Source organism: Pyxicephalus adspersus, chromosome 4 (assembly GCF_032062135.1).
Source record: "Pyxicephalus adspersus chromosome 4, UCB_Pads_2.0, whole genome shotgun sequence".
NCBI classification, from domain to species: Eukaryota; Metazoa; Chordata; class Amphibia; order Anura; family Pyxicephalidae; genus Pyxicephalus; species Pyxicephalus adspersus.
The window spans coordinates 131,523,158-131,536,807 of NC_092861.1; the positions used below are offsets into that span (position 1 = coordinate 131,523,158).

At 38.2% G+C, this 13,650-nt stretch overlaps 1 protein-coding gene across 1 annotated transcript in view; it reads left to right on the forward strand.

The window, feature by feature from the left end:
- The window catches only part of TMX4 (thioredoxin related transmembrane protein 4), a gene marked incomplete in the record, with an annotated part of 43,714 nt that overhangs the window by 24,626 nt on the left and 5,438 nt on the right, over positions 1-13,650 (forward strand). Inside the window, 3 exon segments of the mRNA XM_072409643.1 lie at positions 195-240; positions 9,775-9,876; positions 11,193-11,256. Coding sequence (XP_072265744.1) covers positions 195-240; positions 9,775-9,876; positions 11,193-11,256 — 212 coding nt within the window.

Sequence of the window (13,650 nt, forward strand, 5' to 3'; positions counted from 1 at the left end):
CCTCATAAAGCTGGCTTTCTTTGTCCATGCATTTTCCTATACTATATATTCAGTTTTAATATTTGCTGAGGATGGATTTGCTTTTCCTTTATTCTATATGTCTCAGTGTTTCTTTCTTGATGTTTAACTGTAAATCATAAACACCAATTGTGTTTGCATTAGTCTAAATAATTCCTCATTCTGTTTACTTGTAGGATGACTGGAATGGCAGGATTGTTTCATCTATCTGGATGGATCCGGGTAAGAAATACAACAAAATAGCTGTGCAATGTGTGTTTTGTACTAGCACAACTACAATGTCACCAGACCAAACCCCTTGTGCATTCTCTCGTCTGGACTACTGTAACATCCTCCTCTCTGGTATTCCACTAACCTGACTCTCTCCTCCCCAAACTATTATGTATGCTGCAGCCAGACTCATCCATCCTTCCCACCACTCCTCTTCTGCTGCATCTCTTCATTGGCTTCCATTTCACCCTAGAATCAACGTCAAGTTCCTGTGCTTTGCCTTCCAATCCCTCTACAAAAACACTCTCCTAGCAGCTCTCACTCGTCCAATAACCTACTAATGTCTTCCTTGTCGCATGCACATCCTGAAGACTTTTCTAGGGCTCTTTGGAACTCTTTTTCTCCTCCTATTATGTTTGCTTTTGCTTTCAGGATCTTTTAAATCCATCTTTTCAAAATTGCCTACCCGTCTTCTTCTGTCTTTTAAAATCCTCACCACTTCCCACCACTACATATCTCCCCTCCTATTGTGTGATAGTTTCCCCACCTTCTAGATTGTAAGCTCTTCTGGGCAGGGTCCTCCTGTGTCACTGTCTGTCTGTCATCTGCAACCTCTATTTAATATATAGAGCTGCATAATGTTGGCACTGTATAAATACAGTTTATTAATCAAAATATTATTCATTGAACAAAACCCTAAATAACTCCAAATTAGCTTCTTTCCCTTCCTATTGCAGTGCTACCATGTAAGTGGCCTGAGCAGCCAATTAGTGGCTCTTATAGTGCAGGGATTCCATCCGCTTGACTTGTTGTAATGGCTGGGCCTTTTAGAGCCAAGAGCCAAATGGAGTTTAGGGCCAATGATGGGTCAGTGTCAGACAGGTTGTTGTTGTTGCTTGAGTGTTAGGTTAGTGGGGAAAATAAGGTCTGGTTATGATCCAGTTACAGGCAAGAGACAGGTGAAGAAAAAGAGAAAAGAAACTTTATGTTTGTGGTTGATCGTGAGATCAAGAAGCTTTTAAAGTTAGGGATAGAGAGGCAAATGTGAAAGGTAAGGTATGGTCAATCCAAGGTGGCCCTATTTGTTAAATTTCTCCAGTTAGTCTTCCTGGAGTGCTGGTTGGAAAGCAGAGCTAAGTGGGAGCACGTCAGCCAGACTGACTACAAACATGTTATATGTAAGCATAGGCTGTGGTGTATGCACTTCCACAATTATGTACTTGTCCCTTATATGTGCTGACAGGTCACTGAGGACTCAGACATTTAACGGGGATGAGGCAGGAGGTATATCTACATTCCCCATTTCTTCTTTTAAATAGAGCTCTGGATGAGGCTATCGCTTTGGAAAATGTTAAAACATACAGCATTTGCCGTATTATTGTATGATATCTTCATTGTGATGGCTTTATCACCACTTGTATCCCCCTGATTATTAATAAATGCTGCTACAAAAGTACACATTTTGTACATTGTTTTGGGTTAGGTGTAAATTCATAAAGCAGTAAGTTTGATATTTAACAAACATTGTCTAAATCAGCAGTCGCCAAATGCTGGTCCGCGGCACTGGACCATGTCCCCTGTACAGACCTCTGGCTCAGGGCGGTGGGCAGGTTGTGTCTCTGGCATCATGACCTCACTCTAGGTGAAGTTCCTTCCTCTTTGGGTGACACACGGCTCCCCACGCATGCACGGTCCGGAGTCTGTGAGATTAGTGGTTCGTGACAACCGAAAGGTTGGCGACCACTGGTTTAAATCATCCTAGTGCATGCAATTTAAATGACCAGGATTGGTTGACTACCTGATAAAATAAATATACCCACCATTGTGGTACATTACCATGCACTGCGTTAATGTATAAAAGAAGGTACATTTTTTCTTTTTGTGAGAGCGCTGCAATGCATGTTCATCAGCAAAGAATCACATGTGCAATAAAATATTTAGTACTCTAACCTTGGTATTAAAATTTCTGCCACCAAATAAACGTCTCTGCTAAAACAATATAAAACAGCGATTCTTTCCCCATTTTATCCACACAAAGAAATATCGCAATAGTTCTTTCAGACATCCGTTTCTTGTAGCAAGATCAGTGAAATACCAGTTTATGTAATGTAGTGATTTTACAGAAGCATCAATTTGATCGTTGGTATTTATCAGATCATATTCCTTATCCTGGTGTGTTATTGCTAACATTTTAAGTGCAGGATGTCAGTCGCCTCCCCCAGCTCATCATTATTAATTATTGTAGTCTGCTGGCAGCGTAAAGTGCTGTCTGCACTCCACATTTCACTTTCCTCATGTCTTATGAATTTGGCAATGGTTGACGGTATTACTGTAAAGTTGTAAGGCTTTTTCCCCCTTTTCTTTTATGGATGATGTTTCCAAAACTTGAATTTTCTTTTTTGCTTTGTAACTTGGCGCCACCTACTGGCTGTGTCCAATAATTGGACAGAAGTTTCTGAATACAACATAAAAACAGAAGACACAATCTACAATTCACCTATTGATTCTTACATTCTAAACCTTTATAGTGGATTTTTTTGTATCTGAATGTCAACAAACAATTGCTTTGTTTCTAAAACAGATTAATGAAAATTACCAGTTTATTTGTCAGTTTTAGCTTTACATTTTTTTTTTCACTTGTGGAGGGGATACTGCTTAATGATTACTTTTGATCACACTTGCAATTCCTGAAAGCTTAAAAGTCATTGCAATTAAAGATTTCCACGTCTATGGCCAGCTATAGGAATACGTCACATCCATCGTTTCTGCAGCCAGAACCCCTCAGTCCCCATTAGTGGAACATCTTATTGTACAAGAAATGTTTGGGTGCCCCTGGTTTACCCTTGAATCAAGGAAAGCAAGCCCTTAGTAACCAAAGAGGGTCCAAGCTTTGTCTGTCAAAACTGCCTGGGGTTTGGCTTAGGTGGAAAGGTTTGGGATTTATCACTACATATGTACAGGCATCCCTATTTTTTTTCTTTTTAATGATTGGGTCTCTGTGTGTTTGTTTTCTGACCGGATCCTTTAACATACCGACACTTTTACACTGGGTTTATGAGGAACCGTGTTGCTGAACATTGGTGGCAATACCTTTTTGTTTGGAATTAAACATTTTGCTAAAGTGCTTCCGAAACTCTTTAATAAAGTGCAAAACATTGCATACAAGGACTCCACTTTTGTTAAATAAATATAGCAGATACGATTACTACATAACCCATTTTGGTATTTAATATTAGTTACATAAACACAATTTTAATCTGAAGACATTGGTATATTCTTAAACTGTTTAAATATTCATTGCAAAGTAGCAACCTGGGGGCATTATGTACACCATATCTATGCAGAAAATAATCTTCTTTAGGAGAAAGAAGGGTTTTTGAAAGCAAACAATATCAATGTATTGTTCATAATACATATAATGTATACAACATAGACTGTTTTTTAGTCATGTGAACATTAGTTATACACCAAGTATTTAGGCCAAAAGGGCATATATGTTGTGTGCGCATCGGCCGTGAGCCCGACACATTTTGCCCGTTTTAGGCTTCCTCAGGGGTGGCGTATGTTTTAGCGATAGATCAGCAGTATCTAAATTTGCATTAAATACATCAATATTAGTAGATAAGCAGTATCTGAACTTATATTACGTACATAGGAATTGAGACAAAAAGAGGTTTTAAAATAAAAGTAAATCAATGTGTGGATAGGTATTGATTCATATCCACACATTGATTTACTATCATTTGAAAACCTCTTTCTTTTGCAAGAAAAAAGTTACATTTTAGATATCCACTGCAATAGCAATTTCATTTTTTGGTGAGATATTTCTCAAGGGTTAACTACTTTTAGAAGGATGCAAAAACTGCAATGTACCTCATCAATTCAGGAAACAGAAAAAGTTGAAATCTGCTACAAAGTTTGTTAAAATCCTTTCTAATTTCCCAGAGGGGATTTGTTTTTCTCAACAAAAGTGGAATTAGATTTGATTTTTTTAATTTGGCTTATGGAAAGGGCACCGCGTTCTATGAAAATAATATTTAAGGATAGTGTACATGAATTTATTTGAGTTAAAGTTTATGTAAACCCAAGCACCAAAATATTAATAAATATTAAATGAAATAAAGCTTTAACTTATAATTTCAAAGCAATTTTTATAAAAATAATTGTCAAAGAACCTGCCATGAAGGTCATCGTGCTGACTCTTCTTGCTGTAGGGACACAATACTCTGTCTCTGCCTCCTAATTTCTGTTCTGCTTGGTCACCCTGTCACACAGTCTTCCAATATCCGGTGCACCCTGCACTAGTTAGTTCAGTGTCAGGCTTTTCCATACATATCGGGATCTGTGGAATGGCGTGCTTCCATGCTTTCCTTTTATTTAGTGACGCCTTCCATTCCGTTTGATGGTTGAAATCTGGGTAGAATTAGAACGCAACCATTTCAGCTATAGTTTCTATTTACATCTAAGTTTTAGAGAACCAGGAGAGAGAAGAGAAACCGATGTCATAATGTCCAAAATATCCCAATATGTTTTCAGTAACTATGTTTATCTTCTTCCCAATAAATGAAGGTTTTTAGAAAAGACAAAGCAGCATAGGATGGCATCATCATCATCTTGATTGAGCTTTTGATAGTATGGATTTTGTGTATTCAAACATATTGATTTCCTGAACAAATTAAATGAGCTAAGCCCAGAATCTGCTGCATGTACTCTGTAGTCCGGTCTATCTCTGTATCACAACTTGGACAAAGATAACAAAAAAAGGAATAAAATTGCAACTGCTGCCTATTGTCCTGAGGCTATGTGAGGAATCAATAGTTTATCTTTGTGAAAGTGACCTTCTCAGCCTATGTGTTTCCTCTGTATTTGTGCCATGATACTGTTGTTAGAGCTGTTGCAAATCGGATAGATTTTTTTTTTTGTATTCTCAAAATTGCTTTTTAATCGCGTGCAGGTTTTTTGTTGAAGCACACAAAACCACTTATCAATGTAAGGTTTACTGAATCTCCCTTGGTTATATCAGGAGGAGACATGATAAACCTTTATACTACGAGTACTGTAAATGTGGCCATTACATAAGAGGATAGGCTTTTATTTAAAAGATATTAGTTGATAGGATGAGATTCAGATTTTTCCATAAGCACCATATAGATAGCTGGCTGCTTTTATAATACAATGCTGTGTGACCAACACAAGGAATTTTCTGTAACAATATTATTTCCCCTTGCCTGATTGCCACCTAAATTTCAGTTTATCTTTCATGAGACATGTCAGATCAGTATTTCAGACAATCAAGGCCACCTGTTGCAGTTGTTATTGCACCATAATTATACAAATACAGTATTGTCCCCAGAAACTTTTTTAAGCTGGGTGGGAAGAAGCTGTAGGCAGGTGGCAACTCTGTATTGGGACCCAACTTTTGAGTAACCACCCAATAACAGCTGAAAAGTGCCGGGTCCTGTGCCCAGCTAAAAGGGGCTGGGGAGTACACTGAAATACTTTTACAAACCTCATGTTTGGACCACTTTATGGTTGTGGTCCTAAATATGACACCGTAATTTACACCACTCAAGATCATTTTCATGTTTAGTGGTGACTTTACACTTATTCATGTTACCTACGCAAAAAACAAATGTTCATATGATGGTTTGTCTTTGGGTAAAGTAGATTTTTTGAAGCAGCATGACTTGTGGTTTCCTGGTTGTCTTTTTACATCCTGACATAGACAAGATGCCTATTTTTGTAGCAGATTTTTCATGCCCAGTTGCAGTTATTAGTAGCAGTGAGCCTTCAGCACAACAGAATACAAATTTATTACAGGATATAATAAACCAACCTGCTGAAAAATATAGTTATCTCTAGTATGGGCAGCACAGTTGTTCAGAGGTCAGCATGGGGTTTGCAGGTTCTCCCCGTGTTTGTGTGGGTTTCCTCTGGTTTCCAGTTTCCTCCCACATTACAAAAACATGCAGTTAGGTTAATTGGCTTCCCCTCAAAAAAGAAATTGACCTTCGACTGTGTTAAAGACATATGTGACATGACTGTGTACAGCACAGTATATGTTGGCGCTATATAAATACTTTGTAGTAATAATAAATAAAGATAACTCAATATGTTTGTACTTTTTCAGTAACTGTAGGAACCAACACAGAATTCATAGAGGAAGTTTAATAATCCATAAAAACCCAGCATTGCATTTATGTTGGAACCAGCATTGTTGTAAATTGGTCCCATCCCACCCAAGTTGAAAAAGTGCCTCTGATGGAAGTGTTTATTATCACCTCCGTGGATTGATTTGCACCTTGTATGAGCACCCTCGGGTAATATTTATGTAGATGTTCAAGGCAATGTACACATGACAAATTTCTATTGCTGCTAAACATTTCTTTGTGATTGTTTCTACAGACACTGGCCCTGATTTTTTAAAGCTCTCCGAGGCTGGAGAGGATACACTTTCATCAGTGAAGATGGGTGATCCAGCAAAACGTGGAATGGATTTCTTAAAAGTCATTTGCTATTTCGTAGCAAATGTTTTTAATCCTGGACCAAATCCATTCCAGGCTTGCTGGATCACCCAGTTTCACTGATGAAAGTATATCCTTTCTAGCTTTGGAGAGCTTTAATAATTCAGGCCCACCCAAAAAAATGAGAGTTGCACATACAGAGCTATTCAGTTCTACAGAGAGGGTAGCATCGAGGACAAGCTGGAGGCACCCCGCTGCATTCTCCCCATGGGTATTTACAGTGATCATCCCCTGCCAGTTGTTTGCAGGTTAATAAACAACATTTGAGGACTGCTGTACACATTCTGAAGTTTAATCCCAAGTCAAATGGGAAACATTTATCAAGTGTGTATAAGTAGATTAAAAATCTTAAGGCACTGGCTGTGGGGGGAATTGGCTGTAACTGGATACACAGCAAGGCACAAAAAAGCACTCTGCAAACCTTTTGCTTTATTTTAGATGGTTGAAACCTTTCACTTTCCAATGCACGTATTGTACAACAAGCAAAATGACAAACATATATTTTTCTGGGGTACACGGTATACAAAGCAGCCATTGAGGTGAACTTTATGTGCCCTGTACATACCACAGGCTGCAGTAATCTGGATCTTCTGTTAGGCCACAGATGATGAGATGGTGGTCAGACCTTATTTATAAGAATCTTCTTTCAATATATACCCTAATTTTTATTGAACGTGTATGTTTGTGCAAAGAACAGACATTGTGAGCTCCATCATTTTTTTTTAGGAATGTAAGTGTACAAGGTAAATGAAGAAGACAGACCTATGGGTAGTTGCAGGTCTTTGGTCAGCTTGTCGGTGGTCATACATGACTTCATAATTCAGGCATCCTGTTTGTGTGTGGGGATAACAAAAAGATAATCAAGGAGGATGCAACTACACTTAGCAATAGTATGCAATTTCTTTTACTAATTAATTAGGCTGAATTTATTGAAGTGTACTTATTTTAGTACTTATGGTATGTTACAGTGTAAGGCTGATTAGAAGACCGCAAATTTATTATTATTATTACTATTATTATTGCAAAGTATTTATATAGTGCTGGAATATTATGCAGCTCTTTACAAAGCCCATTGTCATATCACTACTTGTCCCTCAAAGGAGCTCACAATCTAATGTTCCTTCCATATTCATATGTCATTACCACAGTCTATGGTCAATTTTGGGAGGAAGCCAATTAACCTAACTGCATGTTTTTGGGATTTAGTATGAATCTAGTCCATGTGCAGACCTCCATAATCTGTAGCATGCCATGCAGCAATCGTCCCTGCAGTCTGCTTGGACACTCTTGACCTGTCATTGAGACTTGAGTGAATTGATAATATTAGTAGAAAGGTCATACAAAATTTGGAAAGGTTCCAGAAACTGGACATTGCAATATTGCCAAATGAAAAGATTTATATGTGCTTAGATCAGCCATCATAATAATGTAAAGCTGTTTCCTGAAACGTATCCTATAAATCTGAGTAACCCCAGAGGGGTTGTCATTTAAGATTGAGGAAGATATTCTAGTTAGGATTTAGGAGAATTAATTGTATAGTTCATTAAATGGAATTAGTTCAGAAAGGCTTTGACCAACTGCAACAAAATATATCAAAAACAAACTGACACTTGTGGCTATCGTTTAGAATATTTATATTGGTAAAACTTTCATGAGAGAAGTGCAAAGAGTATAATAAAAATGCTAGTTGTCCGGCTGTCGTCATGATCATGCGGCTTCAATTTGTTCTTAGTGACTAACCTCATTCACTGTACACCTATTATGGTTTAGTAATTTGAAGTGTTTTAAAGATGAAGAAAGCCAGACAACCAGCATTTAAAGGTCAGCAATGGAAGTCATAGTATTTTATGGTTAGTTTCCTTTTTTGCACCACCCCCCATCTAACGGGATGAGCCTTAAAGCAGAACTAATCCTGGTTACTCACGTGTCCCCGTTTCCTCGCAGGGCACCGTCCCCATCTTTTTCTGGTAGGCAATCTATGGCCATCTTGATTGGCTGAGCTATGATGATGTAAATCCTGAGCAGAGAGTTTGTTCATTCCTGCCATATGCAGAGGAAGTAGAGATTACCAAGTGTCCTGGCATCCAAAGCTGATGTTGCGCGTGTACATTCTGAAAAGTTTAGTTACGTTAGTTTCGCTTGAACAGTGATCACTTCTACAGTCCTACATTGCACTGATCAGCTTCGCTCATGCAAGAGCACAGAAGGGAAAGCCCCTATAACATCAAATCTATAGGGTGTTGAATTTTGACACTACTTTACTAATAGTCCTTATGTTTTTTTTCCTATTTGATCAGAATGTCAATATTTATGATATTTCAGATACAGGTAGAGTCTGCCATGCAACATCACCTGATGGCTGCTATCACCTCTTCAGAATTCAAGTGACTAAACCCACCTGTGCCTGAATGTACTACTTACCACCTTTTTGGTTTTTAGTGATTACCTTCTCCTACTGCATACTACAATAAAAAAATGACATACATTTTTCCAATAACAACAGAACCCCTGGCCATACTAGACATGCAGTTTGGTAAAATTCAGAGCCCAGATATTGCTGCTAAAGGCCCTGAATGATGTAAGAATTTGCTAGGTGGACGAGATCTCCGGAATCTATCAAAAGCTGAAATATCAGTTTTGGGTGGACTGACCCTTTAAACAAGAAGTGTCACATGGCTGGTGTGTGTTTTACTTAATAGTGACCTTGTCAGATTGATAACTTTGCAGAGTGTAACATCTTGCTTCTCTGCATTGTGAAACAAGAATGTGTCAGCTCGTCACACTAATGACTCTGAGCACAGGCTGACCTCACTGAATCCATTAGAAGCTTTTGCTGGAGGACAAAATATGGTATTTCTTTGTTGCTGGCTCTCTTTATATACCATTTTTATTACCTCTGTTTGGTAAATTTTGATATCCAATGTACATGCATTTAAAAAAATACTGTATTTTGGGTACTTTAGGTTTTCCTGTTTGTCTGTTTGATGGCTAATAATAATTCATTTTTTTGTTTTTGTTTTAGCAAACGCACAACTACTTCACAGGCCCTTTGGGATTGCCTGCTTGGGGCTCTTATGTTGTTTTCATCATGTTCACCATGTTGATTGGACTGATTCTGGGTCTGGTAAGACTAATTTTCATATTTAACTATTCAATGACTGAGCAATACATGAGGGTTGTATTAGTAACACGGTATTCGTTCTAGTGTTAGTTATTTCCTTCCACACCTTTTTCTATTCTGCACTGTTACTCTTTCCACTTCTATCTTTGTGATTCTGGGGTTGCTGCATTATCCCTGCAATGCTTTAAACTGATTTGTGAACAAAGTAATAATCCTTCTTCCACACTTCACTCCCACCCTCCCCTAACTGATCCCCTAGCTATATTTTTGCACCCTTTACTCCCCTAAAAGTATATCAAGAAGGGTATTTATTTCAGTCCGCCTCCCTGCCTGTCAACTGACTAGCGGTAGGGGTCAGTGATCCTGAAGAGCAGTCATGTCAGTGTAGTGGAAAAGTTCCACCAGCTTGCAAACACTGAATTGAATTGGTTAGTTTATTATCCTTTGACAGATTTTAGGAGCTTTTTTGGATGTTATATGCAGCATCCTTCCGCCTCTATAGACTGGAATAGATGCTGCTTGCAAATTCATAAAAATGCTTTTCAAGTGTTTTAAGTGTTTGCAAATGGAACTGCCTTTTCAGTCTTTTTGCAGCTGCTTGCAAATGCCTGCACAGGGGTTTGGCAATGCTTAAACCACACTTCGTAGGCAGCCTATTGCTGTTTCCGGGCACCTAATGTTTGGCAGTACGTCTTTGGGGGTAGTAAAATTCCTGTGGTAAAATACTGGTAGTCTGAGCATGCCCCTTGTAGTGGGAGCAGTTATACCCTGGGCTGGCCTGCAAGATTTTTTAATAACTCAAGGTTTTAAGCAGAGCCTTAAGGTCCACTTTTAAAAATTCATGATCTGGCAGGTCATTATGGCAGAAAGGTTCAGGCGATGTCCTTTCTTGAATAATCCCTCCTAACTTCTTAAGTTTGGTTTCCAGGATACCTGACAATCCCGGCTCCCCTAGGCGTCCCAGTAATAAATAAACTCCTACGCACTGGCATGGGAGTTTAGTCATCCCTGCTTGGCCAATCAAGATGGGCGAAGATTGTCTCTAGGAAGAAAAGAAACAAGAAGATGGCATCGCCTTGCAAGGGAATGGGGACAGGTGAGTATTGCAGGTTTAGTTATGCTTTAGAACTTCTTACACAGTAAGTGCAAGACTCCTGATTTTTTGAACAGTGCACTGGAAAACAGAAGCCTCCTAACATTTCTTTGAACAAGCACATAATATATTGAACCTGATATAAGCCATGATGGCAGCTGATCTATTTGTGTCTTGACAGATTCCCTTTAATAAATAAATATTCTCTGTTTTGTGTTTCATGTAGATATTGGTCCTTCTTATAGATTGCTTCTGCCCAGCTAAACCCAAGTATGAAGTGGTGAGATCAGGTAAGTGATTGCCCTTATTAAATTCAGGTAGCCTGACTTTCCAGCATTTGAACTATCCATACATTGATGCCCCCCTTAGAATTAAAGATAAATACCTCTGTCCTATCCACTGCTGAGCCCTACCAACTTTTTTTTTCCTGCAACTTGCCTGGCAAATATAAGTGGTGCACATACAGCTTTTCCTGGGAAGAGGGAAGGATTGACCAGATCATATTAACTTTTAAGTACCAGTTCTTCTTAATGAGGGTCACAATATACTATATATATATATATATATATATATATATATATATATATATATATATGTGTGTGTGTGTGTAGCTCTGCTTTAGACTCCATATACACACAGTTTTCAATGGCCTCACAAGCAAAGCTTCTTGCAAATCAGAACATACACAAGTTATCGTAATTGCTCTGTAATTTAAAATCACTATAAAAACATGATTGTGGTAACAGTCCATGCAAACCCAATTGTGCTCCTTTATTAATATATTTCACTCAAGAGACCAAAGCCAAGGCTCTTTTGGGGGGGTACTTAGGTATTATCGGCTTGTCAAAAAGCAAAGTGAATTCTCTTCTTGAAAGGGAGGTTTCCCTTTGCTTCATAAAGGAGGTAAAGCTCTCCTGACTTCAGCAATCACGTGCAAGGAAAGCTTTTGTTGTTTTCAGATTCACTTACTTGTGATTTAGTATTTTTTTTTTGCAAGGATAATTTTACCCACATTCACTAGACTAAATGAAATATGTATTGCTAATTCACTCCCAGCTAACAGCCCAGTAAGTGCATTTTCGCAGTCATAATAATTAAGCTCTTGCAAGTAGAAGGCATTAGAAGGAGAAACTGGATTGGGTTGTGCCTAGACTTTAATGACTATATAGTTCTGCAGGATTGTATTCTAAAGTGCACTTGTTACTTTGTTTATGTTTAGTTACTGGTGCACCTGACTTAGCTTCTTTTGCTTGTCAAGTGAAGCTGGTCTGAAAAGTTTCAAATCAATATCCCAGGCCTGTGAATTACACTGGGAGAACACAGCTCCCCTGTGTAATCATCTGAGCTCTGTCACTGTGGGCCGCTGTGCTGTATTTACATAGCAGGAGACTGTTACTCTGATGGAGGACTAAAGTGCTGGCTACACAGAATCAGCTGAGCTTTTCCAATGCAACTTTTCGGGCCTGAATCAAAAGTTTAAAAGCCTTAATTCTGTGTAGAGCAGATCATAGTTTGGACATGCTGAGGATTGGGAGGCTCCACACCCAGCTGCACCCCTCCCCATAGTCCAGCACTCAAAGTGGGTTTCTTCTTCTCCACCTTTTACCTGAAAACTTCTTTAGGCTAAATGCCTAAATAAAATAAAAGGTAATCTTTTAATTCTGATTGGATGTTTGATGAAAAACCTGTTCTCAGAAGCAGCATGAAGTCATTGTGTAAATGGTAAACTTTGTCAAAAGAGTTTGATGTAACTGTAATAACCCAGTTACCCTTTGGTTATTTTCTGTTATTTTATTTGACGTAATACACGTCCACATGTATCACTATAAATTGCAAAAAGAGAAAATGGCACACATGTCATTTTGAATTACAAAAAGACAGGCTGCTTCACAATAAAGCATTTGTTTAAAGTTCAAAATTCTGCTTTATTGTTCCAATAGCTCCCTTATGTCCATCTGATTATTATTTTCTTACTTTGTGTATAGGGTTTTTTTTTTTAGTGTTCTTACAAAAATAAAAACTATTTGCTTTAGCCAAGCATTGTTCATCATTTTTAGATCCTCAAACAGCTGGAGGGAAACATGGATCCTTATCCGCGTGTTTGTAGATAATGAATGACAATTCATGTTAGATTGTATGTTCCTCATAAGTGTTCTATTTGAGGTAGAATAATGATCTGTTTCTTCTGCATTTCCAAGGATACCATATGTTCATGTAAACATCAAAGGCTTTTTTTAGACTATCAAAAATTCATATGTACATTGCTGTAGAGGTGACTGAGTTTGTGAAGGAAACCCATATGTCTTCCAGCTTAAATCAAACTAGCTTGTAACAGGCAAACAGGCTGCATTGGAAGCTGGGTCAGATTATGCTGAACATGGAAGAGGCGTTTTGAAGGAAATATGGGGAAGATCAAGTCCTGTTGTTTACTTTGTTGGTTTCCAAAGCCAGCATGTGGAAGAAATGACTAGTCCTGAATAAACTGATGTACATAATGCTTGCAGGGTGCTCTCTGTAACAAAGTGAAAATATTTTTGGGACTACAAGTGTCAGGAAGGGTATAGGAATGACATTTATTAAAAGTTAGTACTTATCTTTATTGGATGCGTATAATGGTCCAAAACAACAACAGCTTTAACAGCAAGATGATACAACTTGGTTTACCCCAGGCAGGGCCCATTTTA